The 25992-nt window shown below is 44.6% G+C and overlaps 1 protein-coding gene across 2 annotated transcripts in view; it reads left to right on the forward strand.

Moving 5' to 3' along the window:
* The window catches only part of VPS53 (VPS53 subunit of GARP complex), a 127174-nt gene extending 103890 nt beyond the window's left edge, over window positions 1-23284 (forward strand). The window contains exons 19-22 of one of the 2 annotated variants that reach the window (XM_081218221.1): window positions 4030-4099; window positions 18381-18518; window positions 20265-20369; window positions 20840-23283. In XM_081218221.1, the coding sequence (XP_081074347.1) occupies window positions 4030-4099; window positions 18381-18518; window positions 20265-20369; window positions 20840-21010 (484 nt within the window). In that variant the 3' untranslated portion in view covers window positions 21011-23283. Of the gene's footprint in view, window positions 1-4029; window positions 4100-18380; window positions 18519-20264; window positions 20370-20839 lie in introns of both variants that reach the window. The other variant, XM_081218222.1, reaches the window with a different exon arrangement.
* Window positions 23285-25992: the final 2708 nt, after the last annotated feature.

Genomic DNA, 25992 nt, shown 5'->3' on the forward strand with positions numbered 1-25992 from the left:
TGCAACATCCTCATCACTGGGGTTGTTCTGAATGCCGTGCTGACCACCAGCATGCGCCCAATCCAGGTGTCCCCGCCGTCCAACTAATTTTTTGTACCCCAGAGAAGCATAATAAACTAAATTTGGTACTTAAAGTCATAAATAACAGTAGCAGCCATACAGTCATCCACATCAAGACAGACAGAAGTGAGTGGGGAGCGCCTGTTATTTGAATTATGTGGACATAATGACACCCCTGCCTCCCCTCAGGTTTGGGTAATGAAAATTATTTTTCAACATTTCATGTATGTATTTTGTCTCTCCAACTAGATGATAAGCTTTTTAAGGGTAGGAACCATGAGTTGTTTCTTTTGAGCCTTGTCTTCCTCCTTCCTCATAGCACTGGTTACTGTGGCTGCTGGAATATATCCACTGTGGACATGCATGAGCCCAGGGAAGGTACTAGAAATCGGGAAGAGCAAGTCAGGGAGCCAGTCCATTGCCAAGTAGGTGGAGTGAACACTGCGCTGCGTGTCTTCCTGCCACGTCCTCCTGTGTGGCCATTTCTGGCTTGTTTTAAAGAGGGGAAATGGTTTGGTCCCTTGCCAGCCAGCATCTGGCTGTAGCACTGTTTCTCTGGAGACTGGACACCGTGGAGGGTCAGTACCTCCTCTGACCAAGCATCAAACAAGCATTTTGGCAGACTTCGCAGGCAAGGGCCTCAGGAAGATGGGCCCAGTCCCAGCTACTGAATTTAGGTTGTTCTCATCCAAGTCCCAAAGGGTGATTTAGGGCTCCAAGTTTCTGTCTTCCCCAGATCTCTCCCAATTTGTATTCAATTAAGGCTTTCCCTCACAAACGAATCCCTAAGGAGCAACACTTATGGAGTGGCTTGTGGCCTAAGCTTCAGTTCCCAGTTTGTCAGGAAAGGCTCACGTGGCCTCTCCCGGGAGACATTGACATGTGCAGGGCGGCAGGTGGGCCAGGAGCTGACACCCCTCCACTCTCTGGGTGCTCCTTAGCACGTGTTGAAAGCATTGCTGATAAATCACACTGTGACACTCCCTGTAACCCCGGGTAGAAACAGCGTCTCTATAAAAATTGACCGTGGCCAAGAACCTCCAGTGCGATGCACAGGGGTCTGATGGAGCTAATGTTAAAGCAAGTCAGGGGTCCACTTACTTACCTAGTCCCGGCATCCACCTCACATTCTCTCAGAGCCCTTTGCTTTCATTACTAAGCCCTTACTGGGTGAGCTGGGAAGAGGATGCCCACCTCTCACATCTGGAAAAGTTTAACCTGTGATCTAGAAAGTGGTTTTCTCATTTAATCCACGGTACCCTCTCATCATTATAAAATCCCAGCTGAAGACCAGAACCCTCAGGTGGGGGGCTGTGAGAAAACCCTTCTCCAGCCCAGAGCAATAACTGCCACCACTGCGACGGCCTGGAGGAGCCTCTGGCAGTCACCCGTCACGTTCCTGGAACTCTTCCCACAAAGACATGTCCCTGGTCCCTATATTTTCCCCACCCCCACCCCCTATAGTCTAGCACACAGAGCCAGTTCAAGGGCACGATCGAAGCCTACTCTAGTGTGAGGTAATTTAGGTTATAAGCTGTGTGCGTCATTGCCATCAGCCGTAATGCAATCTCACACTACTTGGCTCTGGTTTAGAGCCTGGAGGGTCCCTTCCACGTAGGCCCTTGTTCTCACGCCCTCCCGCTCAATCGGCAGGCATTCCCGTAGATCTGATACCTGGAGCTGACATTTCTTTCCTTTTAACTTCCCTTCTCATCTCACTAATGCAAAGCCTTAGATGTTTCCTTTAGCCTCCACTGGGTCTCTGAAGCAACCACAGTCTCTCCTGTTTAGACATCAGGATCACCCCGCTGATTGAAACTACTGTTTGAACCATAAGCGACTTCCCTCATCCACTCAGCCGATTCTCCTCCATTCAGTCATGGAGATGATAGATCTCTTACTAGTGGTTGGAGGGATAAAATCAGAAGTCTTAAAAACGCCCTGGTAAAGTGCTGGTACCATGCTGACATTTAAAAAGTGTTAGCTGTTACCATTGTTATCTATTGTTTATTCAGCGTGCAGTCAGTTGAGCACCTGCTGTGTTCCAGATGCAGAGTTAAGTGCTTTGGCTTAGTAGACGTGGTCCCTATCTTCATTTGCCTTACGGTCAAGTAGACGTGTAAGCAAATAAGTGTAACAGAGTAGGTTACGTATTAGGCTAGAGGTCTGTGAACTCTGCAGGGCATGGTGGAGGTGACTGAGGAAAGGCTTCATAGGGAAGCTGTCCTTGAGCAGAGTCCGGGAGACGTGTGTGCACTGACCTGCAAGGCCGTGGGGAAGGGCGTTCCAGGCAGAGGGAGCAGCGTGAGCAAGTGCACAGAGGCATCAAATAGCCTCTACAGAGTCATAGGATCTGCAAGTGGCCCAGCCCGCTTGAAGCACAGCCTACCAGGGCTTAGCAAGATGGGGCTGGGGAGAGAGAGTCAAGACAGTGAAGGAAGGCCTGCCTGCAGCCATTGCAAGAATTGTAATCAGGGGAGCGTCTTGATCGTATGTGCATCTGAAATACTGATACATTTCTTTGACAGCTGATGGATTCGAAATGATAAGGCCGAAGGCTAGGGAGACCAGTTAGGAAACAACTGAAAGAGCTCTAGTGAGAAAGAGGAGGGCGGCAGCAGGGGGATGGTCAGGAGGGGTGGGTGTGGGCATCCAGGGAAGAGCTGGGAACGGACTGGATACTGGAGTTGAGGGCAAGGGTATGGTTTCTGACTTGGATGACTGGGCAGAGGATATCCAGTCCCCTGAGCCTGGTTTTGGGGTGGGGCTGAGTCTTGGATATGCTGGGGTCGAGGTACTGGTGCCATGCCAGTGGGATGTCCAGTAGGCCACTGGATAACAGAGTGGGCACAGGCATTCTGGAAAAGATGTGGGGAGAGCAAAGAGCATGGCGAGCACAAGCCTGAGAGCAGCATTTGAAGAGTGAGGAGAGGGAGAGGCTGGCCAGGCTTTACCTCGACCTCCAGGTCCTTTATTGCCATGGTCCTCCCTTCATCGTGGGCCCTGTATTCTGGTCAGTTCACTCTGGACCTGGCCTGATTATAGGCATTTCTGGTTCCCACATCTTCTGTTCTGCACCAGTACAACTCAGCCTCCCCTACACAGGCCTCTGCAGTTTTTTTTCTATAAAGCCCTCCTGACCTATTAAAATCATATTCTCTCTTTCCCCAAACCAGCATCATCAACCTGCCTGGCCCAGCTTGCCCTTCAGTCCCCAGTAGATTTTTTGGAGATCATGTGTTTTGTTTCCTGATCTGACCGTTACTCCCTTAGCATTTATTTCCTATGTTTTTGCATTTAAGATCGCATAACTACCTCATGTATATTCGACTATCATTACCTATTAGGATGTTTTCAGCTACTAGTCATAGAAGCCCTGACTCCGACTGACTTAAACAGAGGTGAATGTTTTTATTTCCTATAACCAAAGTCCAGAGATAGGACACATCCAAAGATGGTTGCCTCAGTGGTTCAGCAATGTCATTGAGGACCCAGGTTCTTTACTTACCCTGCTCTCCTTGGGCCTGGCTTCTTCCTTAGAAGAGTGGTAAAATGGCAGCTCTAGATGTTACATCCAAACACACAAACACCCTAAAGAAGAAGAGAGACTTGCCCCAGCCGTGCAATGAAGTCCTTCCCTCCAGCTGGCTTGGATCACAAGCCACATCAGCACCAACAACAGTCACCAAGGGACCCATGCTCTGCCTGTCTGAGGCTGATTAGAATTCACCCCTGTAGTTCAGGAGGGATCAGCTTTTCCCCAGCACCCCAAGGCCAGATTTACCTAAATAAAACCAGGGCTACAGTTAGAAAGAAAAAGAGTGGATGCTTGTTGGCCACCGTAGTGTCTACTTTAATTCTCAGTTTTCTTGTAGAAGGAAGTGGGGCCTTAAAAAAAGAAAAAATGTTTCTGCAGTTCTTGACCAAAGAGAATATAAGCCTAATTTGTCACTTCTTTTTTATCCACAGCTCCTTCATTCCCAAGTTCATCACCCACCTCTTCAAGTGCAAGCCAATTAGCATGGTGGGAGCAGAACAGGTAAGACGAAACTGGGATAGGACTGTTCCTTATGGCTCTTGTCGTAGGTCAAACTGCATAACTTCCTAGTACAGAGCTACTGTGGAGAAGTAAAATCATGGATTTCCCTGTTTGAGGACAGAATGATGACCTGGCAGCTTAAATTATTCATCCATTTATTTAAAACATTTTCACTGAGCGCCTCCTAAGGTGTTTGTCCTTAGACAAGTTGCTTAACCTTCCAGGGCTTTAGTTTCTTCGTCTATAAAATGGGGATACTCACAGCAGCGCCTCACAGGGTAGTTGTGAGGATTAAACAAGATAAGGCAGTGAAGTGCTTGACCCAATGTCAGGCATATGAGAAGCCCTCAACACATGCCAGCTGTTACGACTGATCGTTTGTTTCCACCGTCAGTGCCCATCTCCCCACATAGAAACATCTGGTCGATGCTTGCTGCGGGCTGTCTGGCTGACCAGCTTAGTTAGCAGAGTCAGAAGTATTGTCTCAGCAAACTTCCTGGGAGGTTGCGTGGATTCAGACACTGATGGACTGTCTGAGTGTAGAATTTCAGTGTTTGGAAATTCTTACCTCTTGCATGTCATAAACACAGAACGAATTCTGCCCTTGGGAAACAGCAGAATAATGCCCCAGCACGCCCAGTTTCGTTAGCACATGTTTATCAGGAATCCACTCTGTTCACCTCACTTTTGTGTGTGATAGGAGAGGGCACAGAGTGGTTGCTCTCTGTGTGTCTGAGAGAAGCTTTAGATTCTCAGTTACTAGGTTTCTGTCTCTGGACTTGATGAAGCCACTGGAACACAAAGTTGACTCATTGGGAGCATGTTTCCATGAGTTTGCAGCTCTGCCCAGGCCTTACAAGCTCATTTAGTGTCCAGTAGCATGATATTTTCATATTGCCACATGAACCCAATGTCATATCTATTTTCCTCAGATTTTCTCTTCTTTAAAAGAATGTTAAAATAATCAGCTCAGGCTTCAAAGCCCGCACCTTCAGAAATATATCAATTTGGCCAGTATTTACTTCTGCTTTGAGATGTGGATGAGAAAACCATCTGTGAAACTGGTGTTTTACTTTCTCAGACCCCAGACAAATAGGAGTGGGTGACAGGAGAGCATAGATCTCAACAGGCCCAGCCTTGGGGAGGCCGTGAGTGAGAACTAAAGGCAATGTGGCCCTTGGAGGATTCCCTCGTGAAGTTCAGGTTTAGCTTGGGTCTGTGCTTGCCCTGAGTATCTGGTCTTAGAAACCCAAGCAGTCATGGAGCTGGAGGCGTGATCACTCAGGCAGCAAAACCTTAGGAACCAAGAAGTTAACAAAGGGAAGTTCACAGATTAAAACAGATTCTGCTGCAAGTCTTGCAGCGGCTGTAATCCAAACTTTAACGAAAGCTGTGAGAGTCAAAGCAAAGATTGAGGCCTAATCTCAGATGCCTCTGCTTTGCCACAGAAGTACTAGATCCTAAATTTAGACTACACTTTAATACTTGTGCCAAATATGGGAAAGGAGACATTTTTCCTACTCTTGATTCTCTTCCTGATTACTGTATAAAGTAAATTATTTCTCTTTGGGCCCCAGAGTCCACTTGAGCAATTGCAAGGGCATGTGGAACTGAACCATACCAGTATTTGTAATGCTTCTTGCTAGTTTGTGATTTTCAGAGAGCCTTGTGGGATTTGCAGGGTCATTAATTAGTCTTTTGGCCACGGTATCTATGACCGAGCACACAGTAGAAAAGGAATCCAGGGACTTCCCTGGTGGCGCAGTGGTTAAGAATCTGCCTGCCAATGCAGGGGACACGGGTTCGGGCCCTGGTCTGGGAAGATCCCATATGCCGCAGAGCAGCTAAGCCCGTGAGCCACAACTGCTGAGCCTGCGCTCTAGAGCCCACGAACCACAACTGCTGAGCCCACGTGCCACAACTACTGAGGCCCGCGTGCCTAGAGCCCATGCTCCGCAACAAGAGAAGCCACTGCAATGAGAAGCCCGTGCACCACAACGAAGAGTAGCCCCCACTAGCCGCAACTAGAGAAAGCCTGCACGCAGCAACGAAGACCCAACGCAGCCAAAAACAAATAAATAAATTTATTTTTTTAAAAAAAGGAATCCATTTGCACAAACTACTTACCAGAGAGGAAGCAGCACATTGTGGTGTCGGGAAAAGGACCCTAAAACTTGGGGTCCAGTCCCCGCTCTGCTTTTAATGGGCCCTGTGATCATGAGCAGTTGCTTCCTTGCTCTGGACTCAGTTTCCTCATGTTTAAATAAGAGCCCTGAATCAGACTCTCCACACGCCTCCTTCTAGATCTATTGTATTGTGGATCTAAAATATTTTGAGGGGACTTCCCTGGTGGCGCAGTGGTTAAGACTCTACGCTCCCAATGCAGGGGGCCCAGGTTTGATCCCTGGTCAGCAAACTAGACCCCACATGCATGCCACAACTAAGAGTTTGCATGCCTCAACTAAGGAGCCCACCTGCTGCACCTGAGACCCAGCGCAACCAAATAAATAAATATTTTTAAAAATTCTTTAAAAAATTAAAATAAAATATTTTGAGCAATATAGTTCATGTCTATGAAGTATAGACATGAGCTATATTGCTCAAAATATTTTAGATCCATAAATATTTTCCTTTGTATTATCTTTATATACCATATTGACTTTTTCTATTGTGGTAAAACATACATAACATAAAATTTAACATTTTAACCATTTTAAGTGTACAGTTCCTAGTATTAAGTATATTCACATTGTTGTGCAAACATCCACCATCCACTTCCAGACCTTTTTCATCATCCCAAACTGAAACTCCCTTCCCATTAAACACTAACTCCCCACCCCTCCTGCCCCAGCTGCTGGCAGCCACCATTCTTTCTATCGCTATGAATGTGACTGCTCGAAGGACCTCCTTTAAGTGGAATCATACAATATCTGTCCATTTGTGTCTGGCTTATTTCACTTAGCATGCTTTCAGGGTTTATTCATGCTGTAGTACGTTTCAGAATTTCCTTCTTTTTAAGGCTGAATAGTATTCCATCATACATATTACCACATTTTGACCATATTGACTTTTTTAAAAATAAATAAATTTATTTATTTATTTTTTAAATAACGTGATTTTTTTTAAACGTCTACATTTCTTTCTGTTCATTTATTTACTTATTTTTGGCTGCGTTGGGTCTTTGTTGCTGCACTCGGGTTTTCTCTAGTTGTGGCGAGCGGGGGGCTACTCTTCGTTGCGGTGCATGGGCTTCTCATTTTGGTGGCTTCTCTTTGTTGCGGAGCACGGGCTCTAGGCGCGTGGGCTTCAGTAGCTGTGGCAAGTTGTGGAGCACGAGCTTAGTTGCTCTGCGGCATGTGGGATCTTCCCGGACCAGGGCTCGAACCCATGTCCCCCTGCATTGGCAGGTGGATTCTTAACCACTGCGCCACCAGGGAAGCCCCTAAAGACCTTTTTGAATCTCTTAACTACCCACCTGCTCACTTTTCTCTGTCTCATTAAGCTCTGGCCCGTCTTGATTTTTTTTTTTTTTTTGATTTTAAAGTTTATTTATTTATTTTTTAAATTAGTTTCTGCTTTATAACAAAGTGAATCAGTCATACATATACATCTGAGGCCATCCTTCCCACTGAGAGCTTGAAGCCTCTTCTGTCACCCAGTCAAAAGGATCCTCCCTTTGTGCCACACAGAACAAAGAGACAGGCACAGCCATGCTCCACAGGGGTTTACAAGCATTGGCAGGGTCGCCAAGGTCCTGGAGATGGGGAGACCGAGCCAGCTCATGAAAGAAATGAATCAGTTAATGCAAAACAATATTGCCATAAACATCACACTTAATGGTCAAATATAGAAAGATTTTCTCTTGACATTAGGAACAAGACAAGGATGTCTACTGTCCCCATTTCTATCCCACATTGCCCTTGAAGTCCTAGCCAGAACAATAGAACAAAAAATAAAAGAAAGTTTTAAAGAAATAAAAGGTACACAGATTAGAACGGAAGAAACAAAGCTGTCATTTTTCACATTTCACAGAGAATGTGATTGTGAATGACAGTATCCAAAAGAATCTACAGACAAACTATTAGAATATAAATTTAGTAGGGATGTGAGATATAAGGTCAGTATTTAAATTATTTTTAATATTTGCATATAACAGCAACAAACAATTTAAAATGAAAAATTTTTAATGAAACCATATACAGTAGCGTTAGGAGACATTAAATATCTAGGAATAAGTCTATTAAAAAATGTGCTAGTCTTCTACACAGAAAATGATACAATATTAAGAGACATTAAAGAAGACCTTTAAAATGTCAGGAAAGCTCATGTTCATGTATTAAAGGACTCAATATTTTAAAAATGTCAATTCTTCCAACATTAATCTCTAGATACAGTAAAATCCCAGTAGGGGTGGGGTGGATGTGAGTGTGAATGGAAATTGATAAGTTGATTCTAAAAGTTGGATGGAAGTGCAGAGACCAAGAATAGCTAAAATAACTCTAAAGAAAGAGCACAGAGTTGGAGGATTTAAACCTCAGGATACCAAGACTTATTTTAATGCTGAAGTAATTAAGCACACAGGGACAAATGGGCCAACAGAACAGAGTCAAGTTCAGAAATAGACCCACACATACATAGACACTTGATTTATGACAGAAACGGCACTAATTCAGTTAGGAAGGGATGGTCTTCTCAGTAAACAGTGCTGGGTAATTGAATATCCACGTGGAAAAAAATTAATCTTGACCTTAACCACACACCATATAGGAAAGTCAGTTCCAGCAAGGATGAGGAGAAATTAGAACCCTCATACACTGGAAATGGAAAATGCTGCAGCCATTTTGGGAAACAGTTTGACAGTTTCTCAAAATGTTAAACATAGAGTTCCCATGTAACCCAGCAATTCCACTCCTAGATAGAAACCCAAAAGAATTGGAAAAGTATGTTCACGCAAACACTTGTGCAGTGTTATTCATAATAGCCAAAAAGTAGAAACAACTCAAATGCCCATCAGTTGATGAATGGATAAAGAAAATGGTTTAATCTTGCAAGGGAATATTATTCAGCTCTAAATAGAAGTGAAATACTTACACATGCTACAACATAGATGAACCTTGAGAACATTATGCTAAGTGAAAGAAGCCACAGACAAAAGGTCACATAATGTATGATTCCATTTATACGGAATGTCCAGAACAGGCAAATCCACAAGACAGAAAGTAGACTAATGGTTGGCAAGGGGTGGAGGAGAGGAGGAAAAGAGATGTGATCGCTAATGGATATGGAATTTATTTGTGGCGTGTTGAGATGTCTGGAACTGAATGGTACACTTGTAAAAGGTGAATTTTATGGTATATTGTATCTCAGTTTTAAAAAAATCAATTCCAGGTGGATTATAGCTCTGAAAGTGAAAGATAAGACAACAAAACTTCTGGAAGATAATAAGAGAATATTTTTATGACTGTGGGTTAGGCAAAGATTCCTTAACAAAACATTAAAAGTACCAATCATAAAAGAAGAGATTATTTGGAGTACTTAAAATTAAGGATGTCTTTTTCTCAAAAGACAAGCCAGAGTAGCAGATGATATTTGCAATATATGTAACAAAGTACTCATATTCTAAGTATATACTTTCTAAAATCTCTTAACATATCACTTATATGTGGAATCTTAAAAGGAAAAAAAAAACAAACCAATTTCATAGAAACAGGGAATAGAATGTTAGTTGCCAGGGGCTGGGGGAAGGAGGAAATGGGGAGATGTAGGTCAAAGGGTATACACTTTCAGTTCTAAGATGAATAAGTTCTAAGGACCTAAGGTACAGCATGGTGACTGTAATTAATAATATGGTATGATATACTTGAAATTTGCTGAGAGTAGATCGTAAGCATTCTTACCACATACACAAAAGGAGAGTTAATTATCTTGATCTTGGTTATCATTGCACAATATATATGTATATCAAATAATCACCTTGTACACTTTAAGTATATGCAGTTAAAGTATATTTGTCAATTATTCCTCAATAAAGTTGAAAAAATTACCTTAAAAAACCCCTCAACAAATCAATTAGAAAAAGATGATCAACCACTAGAAAAATGACAAAAGATTTGAATAGGCACTTCAGAAAGAGGCTCACCAAAAAAGCCAAAAAGCATATTAATCATCCAGGGAAATATAAATTAAAGTCACAATGATATTAGAATGGCTAAAATTAAAAAGGCCAATGATACCAAGTGTTGGTGAGGATGTGAAGCAACTGGAACTTTCATGCATTGCTGGTAGGAATGGAAATAGGCACAACCAAATTGGAAAACTATCTGGCAGTCTGTACTAAAGCTAAACACATGCTTACTCCTTGAACCGGCAATTCTGCGTAGATGCCACCCCAGAGAAATAAGGGTATATGGCCCCCAAAGGCATATACAAGAATGTTCATGGCACGTTAATGAGCAGTAGACGAATCCTGAGTGACAGAGGGCAGAAGTGTGGTCATCTTTGTTAGGAAGGAAGGGAGAGCGTTGACTGGAAGAGAACCTGAGGGAGCCTTCTGGGATGCAAGAAATGTCTCATATCCTTTTTTTTTTTTTAATTTTTAAAAATTGAAGTATAGTTGATTTACAATATTGTATTAGTTTCTGGTGTACAGCAGAGTGGCTCAGTTATATATATGTATATTCTTTTTCATACTCTTTTCCATTATAGGATATTGAATATAGTTCCCTGTGCTATATAGTAGAACCTTATTGTTCATCTATTTTATATATAGTAGTGTGTATCTGCTAATCCCAAACTCCCAATTTATCCCCCTGCCCTTTCCCCTTTGGTAACCATAAGTTTGTTTTCTGTGTCTGTGAGTCTGTTTCTGTTTTGTAAATAATTTCATTTGTATCATTTCATTTAGATTCCAAATATAAGTGGTATCATATATTTGTCTTTCTCTGTCTGACTTACTTCACTTAGTATGATAATCTCTAGGTCCATCCATGTTGCTGCAAATTGCATTATTTCATTCTTTTTATGGCTGGGTAGTATTCCATTTTGCATGTGTGTGTGTGTGTGTGTGTGTGTGTGTGTGTGTGTGTGTGTTGGATTGGCCAAAAAGTTTGTTAGGGTTTTTCCATAACATCTTATATGCCACATCTCTTTATCCATTCTTCTGTCGATGGAGGAATGTCCCATATCTTTAATGAGGCAATAGGTGTATACATATGTAATAGTTTATCAAGCTATGTACTTGGTCTTTGTGTAGTTTATTGTGTGAAAGTTACACCTAAATTTTAAAAAAAAGAAGAGAGGAAAGAAACTAGGCATGTCCTCACCTTGGTCCATCCATTCTTCATATCTTGAACTGTCTCTTCTGTGTCACCTCATTGAAACTTAGCGTTGTATATATGGTCCTTTACCTTCTAGCAGTGGGCCTTTTATCTTGTCTCCTCAAGGTTTCCATCACTGTGATAGTCATTATGACCCCCAAGAGTTGTAGGGGCTCTTTAGGAAGTAAACCCCTCAGAGCTTTCCACTGCTGGGTGATGACGCCTCCCAGGCATAGCATGCTGGCCAGATCTGCACCCCAGTAGCCCATCAAGAAAATGAGCCACACCACCCCAAAATTTATCTCTGAGGCTCAAACAAATTTGGTGGATGGCCACCTCTTGCCCAATGCCTCATGCCTAGGGGGATGAACTTTTAGCCATTTTCAAAGATGAAAGCCAGCAGATTTTCATGATAAATGGGGCCTTTCACCTTCATTGCCCACAGACAGCTGCTAAGCCTATCAGACTAGCTCCCACCTTTTCTGACTGCATTACTTCTGGTAAAACCTGAGACGAAGGTTTCCATCTGTACAGCTGTCTGGTGAGGACAAAATTTTATTGTGACTGGCCGGGAACTGAAAAAGTCCTGTCTCTCAAAATATGGGAGACACTAGAGAGTTATGTCTGGCTCATTCAAAACTCTTCCTGTCACTTAAGACTGTACAATTATTTATGCATATAATATATCTCTGGGAAACAGAGAAAACAGGAAGTATCCCCATAAGTTTTTAAATGATCATTGATTTTTTTTCCTGCTAGCAAATAATGCCAAGACATGCCTTTGATTTTGACAAGGCTCTGAAAGTTTGCTGTATGGAAGATAAAGTTGAATCCTCACTAGGCCTCAAATAACATAGTGTGGGAAAAAAAGAAGAAGAAGAAAAAGACATAGTTCCAGTTAATAAAAGTGTAGAAAATAATGTCAAGAATATCAGCTTCCCACTCAGCTTAGTCAGATCTTAACATGTTCCCACATTTGCTTTAGATCTTTTTTATATAAAGTAAATCATTACAGTTATGGCCGAAGTCCCCCATGGACCCTACCCTTCCACTCGCCTCCCTACATGCCCAGAGGGAATCACTATTCTGATTCTGATTTTTATCATTCCCGTATATGTTTTGATATGTTACATGTGGATCTATTCACAAAAGATAGATAATTTTGTTTTGCATATTTTTAAACTCTGTACAAATGGTACTATACATATCATTCCCCACTTGCGCTTTTTTTTTTTTTTTTAATGAAAGCTTCTTTATTTATTTATTTTTGGCTGTGTTGGGTCTTCATTTCTGTGTGAGGACTTTCTCTAGTTGTGGCGAGCGGGGGCCACTCTTCATCGTGGTGCACGGGCCTCTCACTATTGTGGCCTCTCTTGTTGCGGAACACAAGCTCCAGACACGCGGGCTCAGTAATTGTGGCTCACAGGCCTAGTTGCTCCACGGCATTTGGGATCTTTCCAGACCAGGGCTCGAACCTGTGTCCCCTGCATTGGCAGGCAGATTCTCAACCACTGCGCCACCAGGGAAGCCCCCCACTTGCTTTTTTTGCCCAACATAATGTTTTCTGAGATTTATCTATGTTGTTATAGGTTGTTTGAGTTCACTCATTTTCACTAAAATATCATATTCCATTGCATGAATATGCCACCATTTGTTTATCCATTCTACCGTTGATGAGCATTTAGGTTGTTTCCAGTCTTCTGCTTTTACAAACAGTGGATGCAGGGAACCGTTTTTTTGTTTGTTTGTTTTGTTTTTTTACGTGGGCAAGAATTTCTCTAAAGGATATGAGTGCTGTGTTATGGGTTATGCACATCTTCCCGTAAGGAAATAGTACTGAGTTTCCCCCAAAGTGCCTCAACCAATTTATACTCTCATCCTAAGTGTGAGTTTCATTGCATCATATGCCTGCCAACACTTGGTATTTTTGACCTTTTTACTTTTGCCTTTCTGATGAGTACGAAATGGTACACAATTGTGGTTTTGATTTACTGGATTACTATAAGGTTAAGTATCATTTCACACACCTTGTGAGCGCTTGAGTTGTAGTTTTTTTGTTTGTTTTTGTTTTTGTTTTGTTTTTGCGTGTGTGAGTTGCCCGTTCAGATCTTTGCCACACCGCTGTTATTCTTGCTACTGGGGTTGCTGGTCTTTTTCTTATTGATTTTCAGGAATCGTTATGTGTTCTCAGTATTATCCCTTTGGCAGTATTGCAGAAATCCTCTCCCAGTTTGTGTCTTTTTACTTTGTTTATGTGTCTTTTGATATAGGCTTATGTTATTTTGAGGTAGATTTTTCCATCTTTCCTCTGTCTCACCTTCTTCTCTTCCCTACAGAAATCATCTGTTTTCTTCTTAATGTTTTTCTTTTTATATCTGGGTTTTTAATCTGCATGGAATTGAGCATACTTGTTTTTTAGAGGCATGTGCTGGGTTTCCTCTGAGGATGAGCAGTGCTCACTTCCAGTGGGGCTCTGGGAACCGCTCTGACGCCAGGCGCTTTGTGGGGGTGCCTCTGACAGTCTATACTTACCTGCCTCCTGAATGCTTGGGTGCCTTTCTCTGTGAGCCCATGGCCTTCTCAAAAAACAGACACTAGGAGAGTAAGAATGTTCATCTCTGGAAACCTAGAAAAGTCCAAAATATCCTAGCGCTTTCCTTGTCTGCCACTGAATGAACTACAGAGTTTAGGCCTTCGAACAGCAGCACTAGTGCATGAAATTACTCTTTCCTTAGTGTAGCTTCCCACTGTTTTTTTAAATTAAGGCTTTATTGTTTTTAGAGCAGTTTAAGCCACAGCAAAGTCGAGGGGCAGATACAGAGAGTTCCCATATACTCCCTGCCCCACAGAAGCATAGCCTCCCGCATTATCAACACCTCCTGTCAGGGTGGTTGGTACATTTGTTACAGTCAAGGAACTTGTGTTGACACATCATTATCATTCAAAGTCTATAGTTTACATTACAGTGTTACAGTTTACACTCTTGGTGTTATATAGTCGGTGGCTTTGGACAAATGTATAATGACGTGTGTCCACCATCATGGTATTATACAGAGTAGTTTCACTGCCCTAAAAATCCTCTGTGCTCCACCAGTTCATCCTACCCACCACCACCAACCCCTGGCAACCACTGATCTTTTTCTTCCTCCATAGTTTTGCCTTTTCCAGAATGTCATAGAGTTGGAATCATACAATATGTAGCCTTTTCAGATTGGCCTTTTCACTTAGTCATGTGCACTTAAGTTTCCTTCCTATCTTTTTTTTTTGTGGCTGCGTTGGGTCTGTGTTGCTGCGCGCGGGCTTTCTCTAGTTGCAGCGAGCGGGGGCTACTCTTCATTGTAGTGCGTGGGCTTCTCGTTGCGGTGGCTTCTCTTGTTGCGGAGCACGGGCTCTAGGCATGTGGGCTTCAGTAGTTGTGGCGCAGGCTCAGTAGTTGTGGCTCGCGGGCTCTAGAGCACAGGCTCAGTAGTTGTGGCGCATGGGCTTAGTTGCTCCGCGGCATGTGGGATCTTCCCGGACCAGGGCTCGAACCCATGTCCCCTGCACTGGCAGGCAGATTCCCAACCATTGCACCACCAGGGAAGTCCCTAAGGTTCCTTCATATCTTGATAGCTCATTTCTTTTTAGCACTGAGTAATAATCCATTGTCTGGGTGTGCCACAGTTTCTCCATTCAGCTACTGAAGGTTATCTTGTTTGCTTCCAAGTTTTGGCAATTATGAATAAAGCTGTTAAAATCATCCATGTACAGGGTTTTTTTTAAATTTATTTATTTATTTTGGCTGCGTTGGGTCTTCGTTGCTGCAGTGAGTGGGGGCTTCTCGTTGCAGAGCACGGGCTCCAAGCGTGCAGGCTTCAGTAGTTGTGGCACACGGGCTCAGTAGTTGTGGCTCGTGGGCTCTAGAGCGCAGGCTCTGTAGTTGTGGCACACAGGCTTAGTTGCTCTGCGGCATGTGGGATCTTCCTGGACCAGGGCTCGAACCCATGTCCCCTGCATTGGCAGGCGGATTCTTAACCACTGCGCCACCAGGGAAGTACCCATGTACAGGTTTTTGTTTTTGTGTGAACATAAGTTTTCAATTCTAGACACATAATGAGTAGCATCATTGCTAGATTGTATGGTTAGAGTATGTTTAGTTTTTTGTTTTTTTTGTTTTTGTTTTTTGCAGTATGCGGGGCCTCTGACTGTTGTGGCCTCTCCCGTTGCGGAGCACAGGCTCCGGAGGCACAGGCTCAGCAGCCATGGCTTAGGGGCCCAGCCGCTCCGTGGCATGTGGGATCTTCCCGGACCGGGGCACGAACCCGTGTCCCCTGAATCGGCAGGCAGACTCCCAACCACTGCGCCACCAGGGAAGCCCGAGTATGTTTAGTTTTAATATAAGAAGCCACCAAGCTGTCTTCCAAAGTGGCTGTAACATTTTGCATTTCCACCAGCAACTAATGGGAGTTCTGTTGCTCTTCATCCTCACCAGCATTTGATGTTGTCAGTGTTCCAGACCTTAGCCATTCTAATAGGTGTATAGTGGTATCTCGTTGCTGTTTTAATTTGCATTTCCCTGGTGACAAATGATATGGAGCATCTTTTCAAATGCTTATTTGTCATCTGTATATCTTCTTTGGTGAGGTATCTGTTAAGCTCTTGGTACCATTTTTTAGTTGGGTTGTTTGTTTTCTTATTGTTGAGTTATTCTTAAAAAGCTTTGTATATTTTAGATAACAGTCCTTTATAAGATGTATCTTTTGCAAATATTTTCTCCCAGTCTGTGGCTTGTCTTCTTCTCATTCCCTTGACATTGTCTTTTGGATAGCAAAAGTTTTTCATTTTAATGAAGTCCAGTTTATCAATTATTTCTTTCACAGATCATATCTTTGGTGTTATATCTAAAAAGTCATCACCATACCCAAGGTCATCAAGGTTTTCTCCTATGTTATCTTCAAGGAGTTTTATAGTTTTGTGTTTTACATTTAGGTCTGTAATCCATTTTGATTTAGTTTTTGTGAAGGGTGTAAGGTCTGTGTCTAGATTCCCTTTTATTTTTATTGTTTGAACATAGATGTCCAGCTGTTCCAGCACCATTTGTTGGAAAGACTGTCTTTGTTCCATTGAATTGCCTTTTTGCTCCTTTGTGAATGACCAGTTGACTATATTTGTGTGGATTTATTTCTGGGCTTTTTCTTCTCAGTTGATCTATTTGTCTATTCTTTCACCAGTACTAAACTGTCTTGATTACTATAGCTTTATTTTATTTATTTTTATCTATCTATCTATCTATCTATCTATTTATTTATTTATTTATTTGGCTGCACTTGGTCTTAGTTGTGGCACACACGATCTTCATTGCCGTGTGCGGGATCTTCATTGCAGCATGCAGGATATTTAGTTGTGGCATGCAGGATCTTTTAGTTGTGGCATGCGGGATCTAGTTCCCTGACCAGGGATCATCGAATCCGGGCCCCCTGCATTGGGAGTGCGGAGTCTTAACCACTGGACCACCAGGGAAGTCCCTACTGTAGCTTTATTTTAAGTCTGGAAGTTGGGTAGGATCAGTCCTCCAACTTTGTTCTTCTCCTTTAATATTGCATTCGCTATTCTGGGTCTTTTGCCTCTCCATATAAACTTCAGAATCAGTCTGTTTCAATACCTCACCATTTTTTGAGAGCAATATTTCCCTCTGTGTTATCCCAAGTAAAACATTGATGGTTTCACCAGATTTTTATACCATTGTCAGAATTATAATCACCATGACCATTAAGTTAATAGTGTTTCTCATTAATGAGTTTGTCTTATCTTTAGTCGTTAATTCTCCTGTCCATAGCAAAGTACAGGGAGAATGAGAGAATTCAGGGTGTCATAGGGCCTGAAAGGGATACCATTCCACCCCTGCTTGATATAATTATGAAAAGCTTTCTGAGAGGAGCAGGCAGTGGTAGATACAGCAAGCCCTGTCCTGAACATAAGATTGACCATCAGAGTTGCAGTAGTGAGACTGTCACCCTACTGCTACCTTTGTCTGGTTGGTGGGCATGTGATTCCATTCTCCTAAACTGTCTGAACAGGCCAGTGTATATATGCCATTTCTGTGCCTGCAGTTGGTGGGCAATCAGGAAAGCTGATAGCCTTCCAAATAATTGGCATCCAAGAGAACCAAAAAAAAAAAGAAAGAAAGAGAGAAAAAGACAGTTTGTTGCCAAGATACTGATGTTTAAATTTGATTTAATCTCCTACATCCTCACTAGCATCCAGAGAAATCCACAATAGAGCAGTACGGAATTACCATTTTTTGCCTGTTGAATAAGCAAAATTTTTATGGCAGTTTTCAGTGCTGATGTGGGTGCAGTCTGCACTATGTAAATAGGTACATTCCATTCAGAAAGCAGTTCAGGATACGTAAGAGGAACCTTCCAAATGTCCTTATCCTTTGATCTGTCCCAAAGACTGTCTCCTAAGGAAATGCCACTGATAGACCTAGAATTATATCTACACAGCTGTTCATCACAGTATTCATTATTTATAATAATAAAAATCTAGAAACAAAGTGTACGGGAATGGTTAAAAATATTAAAGTTACACACACACACACACACACCATAGAGTACTGTATAGCCATTAAAAATCATGATTTTTTTTAAAGACTGCCAAGATGGGAAAATAGACTTCAAAAAACTTCATGTATTAAGTGGAAAAACCAGGTTGTAAAACTGTCTATACAGTATTACTCTAGCTTGTTATACACACACACAAACTGGTGGGAATGATACCACATTGAACTGTGACATCTTATTATTTTTTCCTGGGTCATAGTAATTATAACTCATGTTTTTCCTTTTATATTTGTTCATTTTCCGAATTTTCTCCAATGAGAACGTATTACATTTAAAATCAGGAAAATGTTATTTATCAGTGTGCATACACTAGGTATCGTGTCCCTATGAAGTGGCTGGTTCTATTCTGCTCTCTTCCCTCAGCTGCTGCTGGACACCCACTCCCTGAAGATGGTCCTGCTTGATCTGCCTTCCATCGGCTCTCAGGTGGTGAGGAAAGCCCCAGCCAGTTACACAAAGATCGTGGTGAAAGGCATGACCCGAGCGGAGATGATCCTCAAGGTGGGGCTTGTGTCTTCCTCGGGGTTTCGGTTAAAAGGGCCTGGTTATCTGATTGCTTATTCCAAGGAGTACTGAGTACTAGTCTTTGAAAGCACAGGTTAGGACCTATGCCCATCAGTCCTAAAAGATTGTCCACATTCTTTGGCTGAACCAGACTTTGGCCTCATCAGATATTGTTGAAAGTCAGTGCACTGTTACTGGGGGGTCAGTAATTCTATCTGACAAATGAATTCTTCATCGTAGTGGGATTCTCTTGTAATAAGATTTGACCAAGATTGGAGGTTGGGTGGCGTTGTCACTGTGAATCAGCGTCTAAGCCAGGGATCTCTCTGCTTCTCAGCAGGAATTTCTGGCCCAGCTATGAGTTACTCCGGTCCACGTAAGCCTCTTTGGCGCTCTGAACTCTGCCACTTTACAGGAACTCTGAACAGATGTTGCGTAACTGATTCTAATCAGCAAATGGGTTTTCTAAAGCCCCATTTAATAAAATATACATGGGGTGATGATGCTGAGAATGTCTGAAGCCTTGAGCTCCTGCATATGATTTCCATCTGGATGTGTCAAGGGGAATGGGGGCCTACTGGGGAGGGGAGAGAAGGCTGGAGAAAAAACGGAACTGTCAGGGGATGCTCTTAGAAGGCCAGGGCCTGCAGGCCTTTCAGGTCTGTCTCCAAACAGAATGACTCAAATCATGGAGGAGTGAAAAGTAGCGGCAGGCCCTGACATGTGTGGGACCAGGTGAGGGGCCCACACAGACCTCAGGCTTTGGCCTGAGGAAACTGGAAGCAGCCTAATCCATTTCTTCCCTAGTTGGTTTACTCACCAGGGTGGAGAGCAGGGTTTAGAGAGAATTTCTGAGTGAATACTCCTTGCCAGTCTGAGTCCTATTCTCAGAAATTCAAAACAAAACCAGTCTGCTGGCCCGCGCGCTGCAGCTACTGAGCCTGCTTGCCCTGGAGCCCACGCGCCACAACTAGAGAGAAGCCCGTGCGTCACAACGAAAGATCCTGCATGCCGTGACTAAGACCCGACGCAGCCAAATAAATAAAATAATGTTTTAAAATTAAAAAAAAAAAAAGAAAATTGAAGCAATGGTTGTCTTTGGGAAAAAAAACAAAACAGTCTGCTGGAGGAAGGAAATCAGACGCCACACTGAAAACCAAATGGCAGTGAATGTGAGGGTTGCGATGCCATTGCTTTCCTGCTGTTGGTACATGAATTGGATGTAGTTAAATGAAGTTCCAGATTTTAAGTCTTGAAAAGAGTGAGGCTGTTCCAGGGTTTTTGTTTTTGAGAAAATGCACTTAATTCAGTGCCTTTTGAGGCCATCCTTCGGGAACAGTGATACATCAGGACAGAAGGAGCAGGTACCACGAACCTACGAAATGTCTCAGACAGGGGACCCTGCAGCAGAGTGTTTCCCGTGGTCCTGATACTTAAAAAGTCACCTGGGACTCCCCTCAGGCCCTCTGAATTAGAACCTTCAGAGGAGGGACATAGGAAGCTGTACTTAAGAAGCAACCCAGCTTACATTTATGATTTAGGAAATTTAGGAAGCATTGCACTAACTGAATGTCGAGATGAAACAGGCTGTCAGGACATTTCTGGGTTTGCAGCTGCTGCCGCCACCTAAGGAGATCGTGCAGAGTCCGTTTTGTGATCGGCCTGCAAGTGAGGAAAGATAATCCTCGGCCTCCGATCATGAGTGTTCCCGGCAGGCCTACTCTCGTCTCTCTCCCTCGGTAGGTCGTGATGGCCCCTCACGAGCCGTTGGTGGTGTTTGTGGACAACTACATCAAACTCCTGACAGACTGCAACACAGAAACCTTCCAGAAGATCCTGGACATGAAGGTTAGCTCCGCGTTTTGTTTTGTCCCCGGACACCTTCTTCTCACGCTCGGTGGTTAACTGGGGGATGGGATATGGGCCCCCGGGAGCTATCTCAAAGTGCTCGTGCCTGGCCCAGGCTGCACACCCAACTCTCAGAAGCCTTTTAAGGAGGAGGAGGAACCGGGGCCTGTGAATGTCCCCGTTCTGATGGCACCCTGGCGCCCAGCAGAGAGCCAGGCTCAGCGGGACTGCAGTGGAGAGGAGGCTACCCTCCCGCATCCTGCTGCCTGGCCTCCGCCCTCTCAGCCCCTTCTGCCTCCTCTCCTATTGCCTTTTCTCTTCTTCTGATTCTCTCCCAGGCTGCTACCCAGGGCTGGTGTCTCCCTGAAGAAAGCCTTAACCCTCAGCCCAGTGAATACCAGTTACTGCGCTTGCCCTCGGGCCCTTCGGGGCCAGAGCTGACGTCACCCTCCTTTCTCTCTCCGCCTCAGGGGCTGAAGAGGAGCGAGCAGAGCAGCATGCTGGATCTCTTCCGCCAGAGGCTCCCCGCCCCGCCCTCAGGGCCCGAGGGCTCCAGCTCGCTGTCCTTCCTGGCTCCAACTCCAGAACAGGAGTCATCTCGCATCCGCAAACTGGAGAAACTAATTAAAAAGAGACTGTAGGAGCGTCCAAGGGGCACTTCTCCCCCGGCCAGTGACCCACCCCCCCACCAGCACCCAGATCCCCGGAAGCCCCCCACCTCTCCTGCGCTTCCCCGACTCTCAGATCATCAGTCTTGAAACTTCCTGGGGCATTTGGGTCATTCCCATGTTTCTCCCACGTCCTGTCTTAATTCCTGTCCTAATCGGAGAAGACGGGTAACAGCCAGATTATAAAAAGGCAGTCGAGATGGTCCCTGATTCCTGCAGCAGAGGCAGCTGGGGGTGCAGGTTCCGTGCGCTTCACTTGCGGGTCCCGGGCTGCTCCCGCCTCACCCACGCAGCCACACCCTCTGGCATGTGGTCCTGTTCCTTTCCATGCTTCTATCCCAGCACCGTGGGTGAGAAAGCCTGGAACTCACCCCTTCCTCCACCTGCAGCTGTGTGAGGTTCCCTCTGCGGCCAGACCCTTAAGAGATGTCCTCTGGGCTTGGCTCTAGGGCCCAGGTTATGAAGTGGAAGATTACAGGTGTGACCGGAAGAAAGAGGTGTGGCCTTTAGCTAAGCCCTAGTAGGGAAAGCTGGCTAAATAAGAAAGGCGCTGGAAGGGCAAGGAAGGGGCTGGGCGGGGGGGGGGGGGGGGGGGCACCTGGGCAGCTCAGTCGATAGATTTCACTCTGCCCAGATAGCCATGGTGTGGCTCTGGTAAAGTTATCCAGCCCGAGCTAATTGAGGTTAACATTCTCTTCCCACTCTTGAAAGAAGGGGTGATGGGCCCATCTCCAAGCAGCCACTTCAGCCATCTGTCCTCGGCCTGGGAGCTGGAAACCCAGTGGACTCCCACACCTGGTTCTTGTCACTCTCAGTGTTTACAGATCCACACTTCTCTTTGTGTTTCATTCATGAGGAGTCATTTTCAGGAAGTCTCCATAATGGCATTGAGATGTCAAGCTGCTGTTTTGCCCCCCAGGTGGTGGTCACAGCCAGGGAAGTCGCTTTCTTGATTTATTACACTGTCAGTAAGCTCCAAGGAGCCAGCAGAAGTCAGTAGGAGTTACGTTAAGTGTCTTGTTGATGGGCGCTGCATGCCCTGTGTGCGTCCTGTACAGACAGAGCATGCTTCTCATCTGGGGGGGTCTGCATCAGAATCACCTTGGGCTCTTTTTTTTTTTTTTTTACAAGTACAGATGCATGGAGATTGTGAATCAGTTAAGTCTGGAGTGGGGCCCAGCATCTAGATTTAAAAGTTCCATAGGTGATTATAATGCTTACTTCTTGTGAAGAACCATTGTAACAGAACTTTGCTTTATTGAAGGGTTCCTATTGCACATTTTCATAAATGTATATTCTTTCTGACTCTAAGCAAGTGTAATTACTGTATAATTGAGCTGGTACCCAAATGGTAAAGATTTTTTTTTTTTGCTGATAGCCAGCAGCTTGAGTTTTGAATTTGTGTTGGTGGTAGGGACCATGGCAGAAATCATGCTGTCCCCATACCGACTAGGATTCTTCTTGTTTTGATGATCAAGCCCCAAACAGAAGGTTTATTTATTACTGTCACTTTGAAATAATATATATAAAGGAGCACTCACTGATAAAAACAGTAGCTAACAACTCTGTTATTCAGCTAAATTATATAGATACTGTACCAGTTCCTTCCCTCCGCTTTCTCTAGCCCCTTAAAAAAATAATAACTTAAAGTCACCTTATGTGGTTAAAATAAATATTCGTAATTTATAATTGATAAGGAGTTCGCTGCTGTTTTTACTCTGGACAGACTTCCTGATTGCTAGTTAGAGGTGCCCAGGCTGAAGAAAGTTCTGTTTGGATCATAACAGGGAAACGGGAACCACCATGGACGGGGTGTTTTGACCTCCAAATTCAGTTCTGGAATTGAAGCTAACTGTTGCCACGCCTCCCTCTCTTGAAGAACAAAGACCCAGTACCTGGGGCTTTCCCAGGAAAGGGCGCCGACTTTCTCATGCCTCGGGCAGCTCCTCGGTGCAGGTGGAACAGGACTGAAAGCAGACGTCCAAGGACCAATGTAAGAGTGACGGGCAGGCAGGGCGAGCGAGCAGGGGATGCAGGGGACGTGACACCAGCCCATCCTGAATTGCCATTGGACAGGGAGCCCTGGTCCCCCGTTTACAGAACGCTAGGGAAAATGCCACAAGTTCACAGCTGGAAATGTAATTCCTCTCTCTAGGAAGAGAAATCTCCAAAATAACCAACTTGCTTGAGGGTGAAAGCAAGTGTTTCACACTTCTTGTCTCCTCCAAGTCAGATTGCTAAAAATAAAATCCTTAGAACTGTGTTGGGCCATTTAAACAATAGCCTTGGAAACACGGACACATGAAAAGCTGGCGTGCAGAAAGAGTGGTTACGTTTTACACAGTAAAGAAACTTTTCCAGTCTCTTTCTAGTATTTATCAAAATAGATAAGCCTCCTGGACCCTCAAGGTTCTATACCTTTGGGAGATATCGATTCCTGAAAATAAAGGGATTGCTTTTTTGTGTAAATATCGTTCATTTTTTCCCCCATCTGGAAGTGATTTCGTGGCGCATATCGCAGCATAAAATACTACAGTTAATTAAAGCATTACTGGATGTCATTTGCTAGGATGTATTTCCTCACTGTTGACAGAAAACAGAACAGGCTATGGGAAGGAATTAGCGAGCCCATGAAGCCCGGGCTCCCCTCTCGGCGTCTACTCTTCTGCCTGGTGAAGATGCGCCCATTCCCTGACAGCCCGAAACCAGAACGTGATGTTCCTCAGCAAGTTCCCGGCATGTCCAGCGGTGGTGGAAACCCTCTGTAAATAGGTATAAAGCGTTCTGCTTCCCATTTGGAATCCTCCCTGTGCTCCGAATTTCTACCCCGTTGACCTTCCCTCCTCCACCTCCCGGCTCCAATCACAGCCTGCTTCTCCATGGGACTGCCAGAGGCCTTCTGTCCTGTGCACAGTAAGTCAATCCTGTTTCCTTAACAGCTGCGTGGGCATTTTGCAGTGAACCTCTGGGGACGTCTGATGTCCCCCTCAGCCCTGGAAAATTTGCGGCAGCGCTTCCATTAGGTTGGCTTCAAGATCATTCCCTAGTTTCCATTCTTTATTTTCACCAGCTCACCACTTCAGTTAGGGTAGCCAGAAATCAATCCGATGAGAAAAGAAACATTTCCGTATACCCCACCCAGAAGAACGCTGCCAGATGATTGACCTGCCAGGTTCTCTTCCTTCTCACATACGTAACCAGGTAAGTAGTGGGATCTAAAGGATGCGTCCGTTTGAAACAAAAGCAGTGTTCAGAATCCATGAAAGGGGGCGGGGGGTGTGTATAAGTAACAGGGCGGTGAAGGTCACACAAGAGGCAGCTGTGCACACGCTCTGTCAGCCACGAGGCCGTGTGAAATGTGACCTGCTCCTTACCACTCGCCAGGCCTGAGCCCCAAGTGGGTGGCCCCAGCGCTTGCCCTGTCCCTGGGCTCGCTTGGACAGGATGGCCATGTGACGACACAGCCTGCTGCTGGGTGCAGGCCGCATCTGAAGCAAGCACCGGCACATGGAGCCTTTGCCTTTTTAGGTCTGCTGCCCGGGATGTGCAACTTACTCAAGCGTTTTCGAAGACTCTCCATCCTCTGCTCTCCTTGCCCCGGCAGCTGCTATTTCCGTAGCATTTAGGGATAAACCTGCAGACACTGAGAAAAGAGCTTCCTCCCTCCCTGGTGGTGTTGGCTGGACTGCCTGTTATGGAAAATGTGGCACATTTCCTCTGAATGCAAATTAGAAGGCTTGCCAAAGGCTGCTTTCCAAAAAACATGTCTTTAGAGATGGTGTCTGGTGTCCACAGAACCGATTTCAACGGACCAGTCCTGGCAGGGACAAAATTCTTGCCTGCACTCTTTTTTTTTTTGACCTTCAATGCCCAGAAAATGCTAAGCGAGATTATCTTGGGACAGGCAGACCTAATAGGGAAGCCAGAAGTTCACCAGCTATTCGGATTACTTCACAGTTGCCTTTCAAAGATGTTTCCCAAGGCCAGCGGAATCCCTATAATCAGCTGAAAAGTACCCGCCTGGTTCTTCCAATCCCCTTTGGGGATATTGAAATAGAGAATGCTGGGCGATAAAAGTGATACAGAGGAAAAGCTGTGTAAATTCTTTGTCCCCTAAGAATGTTTATCACTTAATCTGAGAGCTCTGGTAGCCTCTGCTCAGCAATCAAATAGAATTTGCACAATCGCTGGTGCCTCATCCTGTTTGGGGTAATTCTTCAACACGTGAGAAATTAAGAAGGGCTTCTCAACAAAACTTCCCTTTACCTCTGGGGCCATGAAAAGTATTTACCAAGTAGGCTGCAACTTTCAGGGGCACCAGGTGAAGTGGTGGAGAGAAACTCCAGCTTCTTCTGCTTGGTTGTTTTGTGCTGATGGAAAAGGAAGCCCCTTCTCAAGCAGAGGGGAAGCGCACCACCTGCTAAAGAGACCGCATTCCACGGAATTCTTCACAGACTAAAGTCCTGCGATTGGGCTGCCTGGGGCAGCCGCAGAAGCGCTTTAGCAGGCAAATGGAAAAATGGCCAATGTTGTGTAAAGAAAACATGAGTGCACACACAGAGACACCCCCCTCCCCCAACCTCAGTGCAACCCTGGCACTGCTCTCAACGGATCCCAAGTGTTGGCCCCTCAGCTGGCTGGCTTGCTCAGTCGTCAGAGAAGGGCGCTAACGGGCCTTATGGTCCCAGTGGATTAAGCCCTGGGCCATAGTTGCAGCCCAGCTACTGTCTGGCATGCAAATAGTACCTGATTGTGAGCGGGCCTGAGAGATCCAGGCCATTCCATGCTATTGGGTGGGGAGGGAACTGAGTATTTACTGCCTCCTGGATAGTTAAGAGACCTCATTGGATCACAACCCCTGTTAAGTGGGTATGATTTTATGGATGTGGACCTGGAAGCCTGGGGGGCAAATGTGCCCAAGGCGTATAGCTCGTGAGTAGCAGAACCAGGATTGG

This window comes from Mesoplodon bidens (genome assembly GCF_964165515.1).
Source record: "Mesoplodon bidens genome assembly, chromosome: 19".
NCBI classification, from domain to species: domain Eukaryota; kingdom Metazoa; phylum Chordata; class Mammalia; order Artiodactyla; family Ziphiidae; genus Mesoplodon; species Mesoplodon bidens.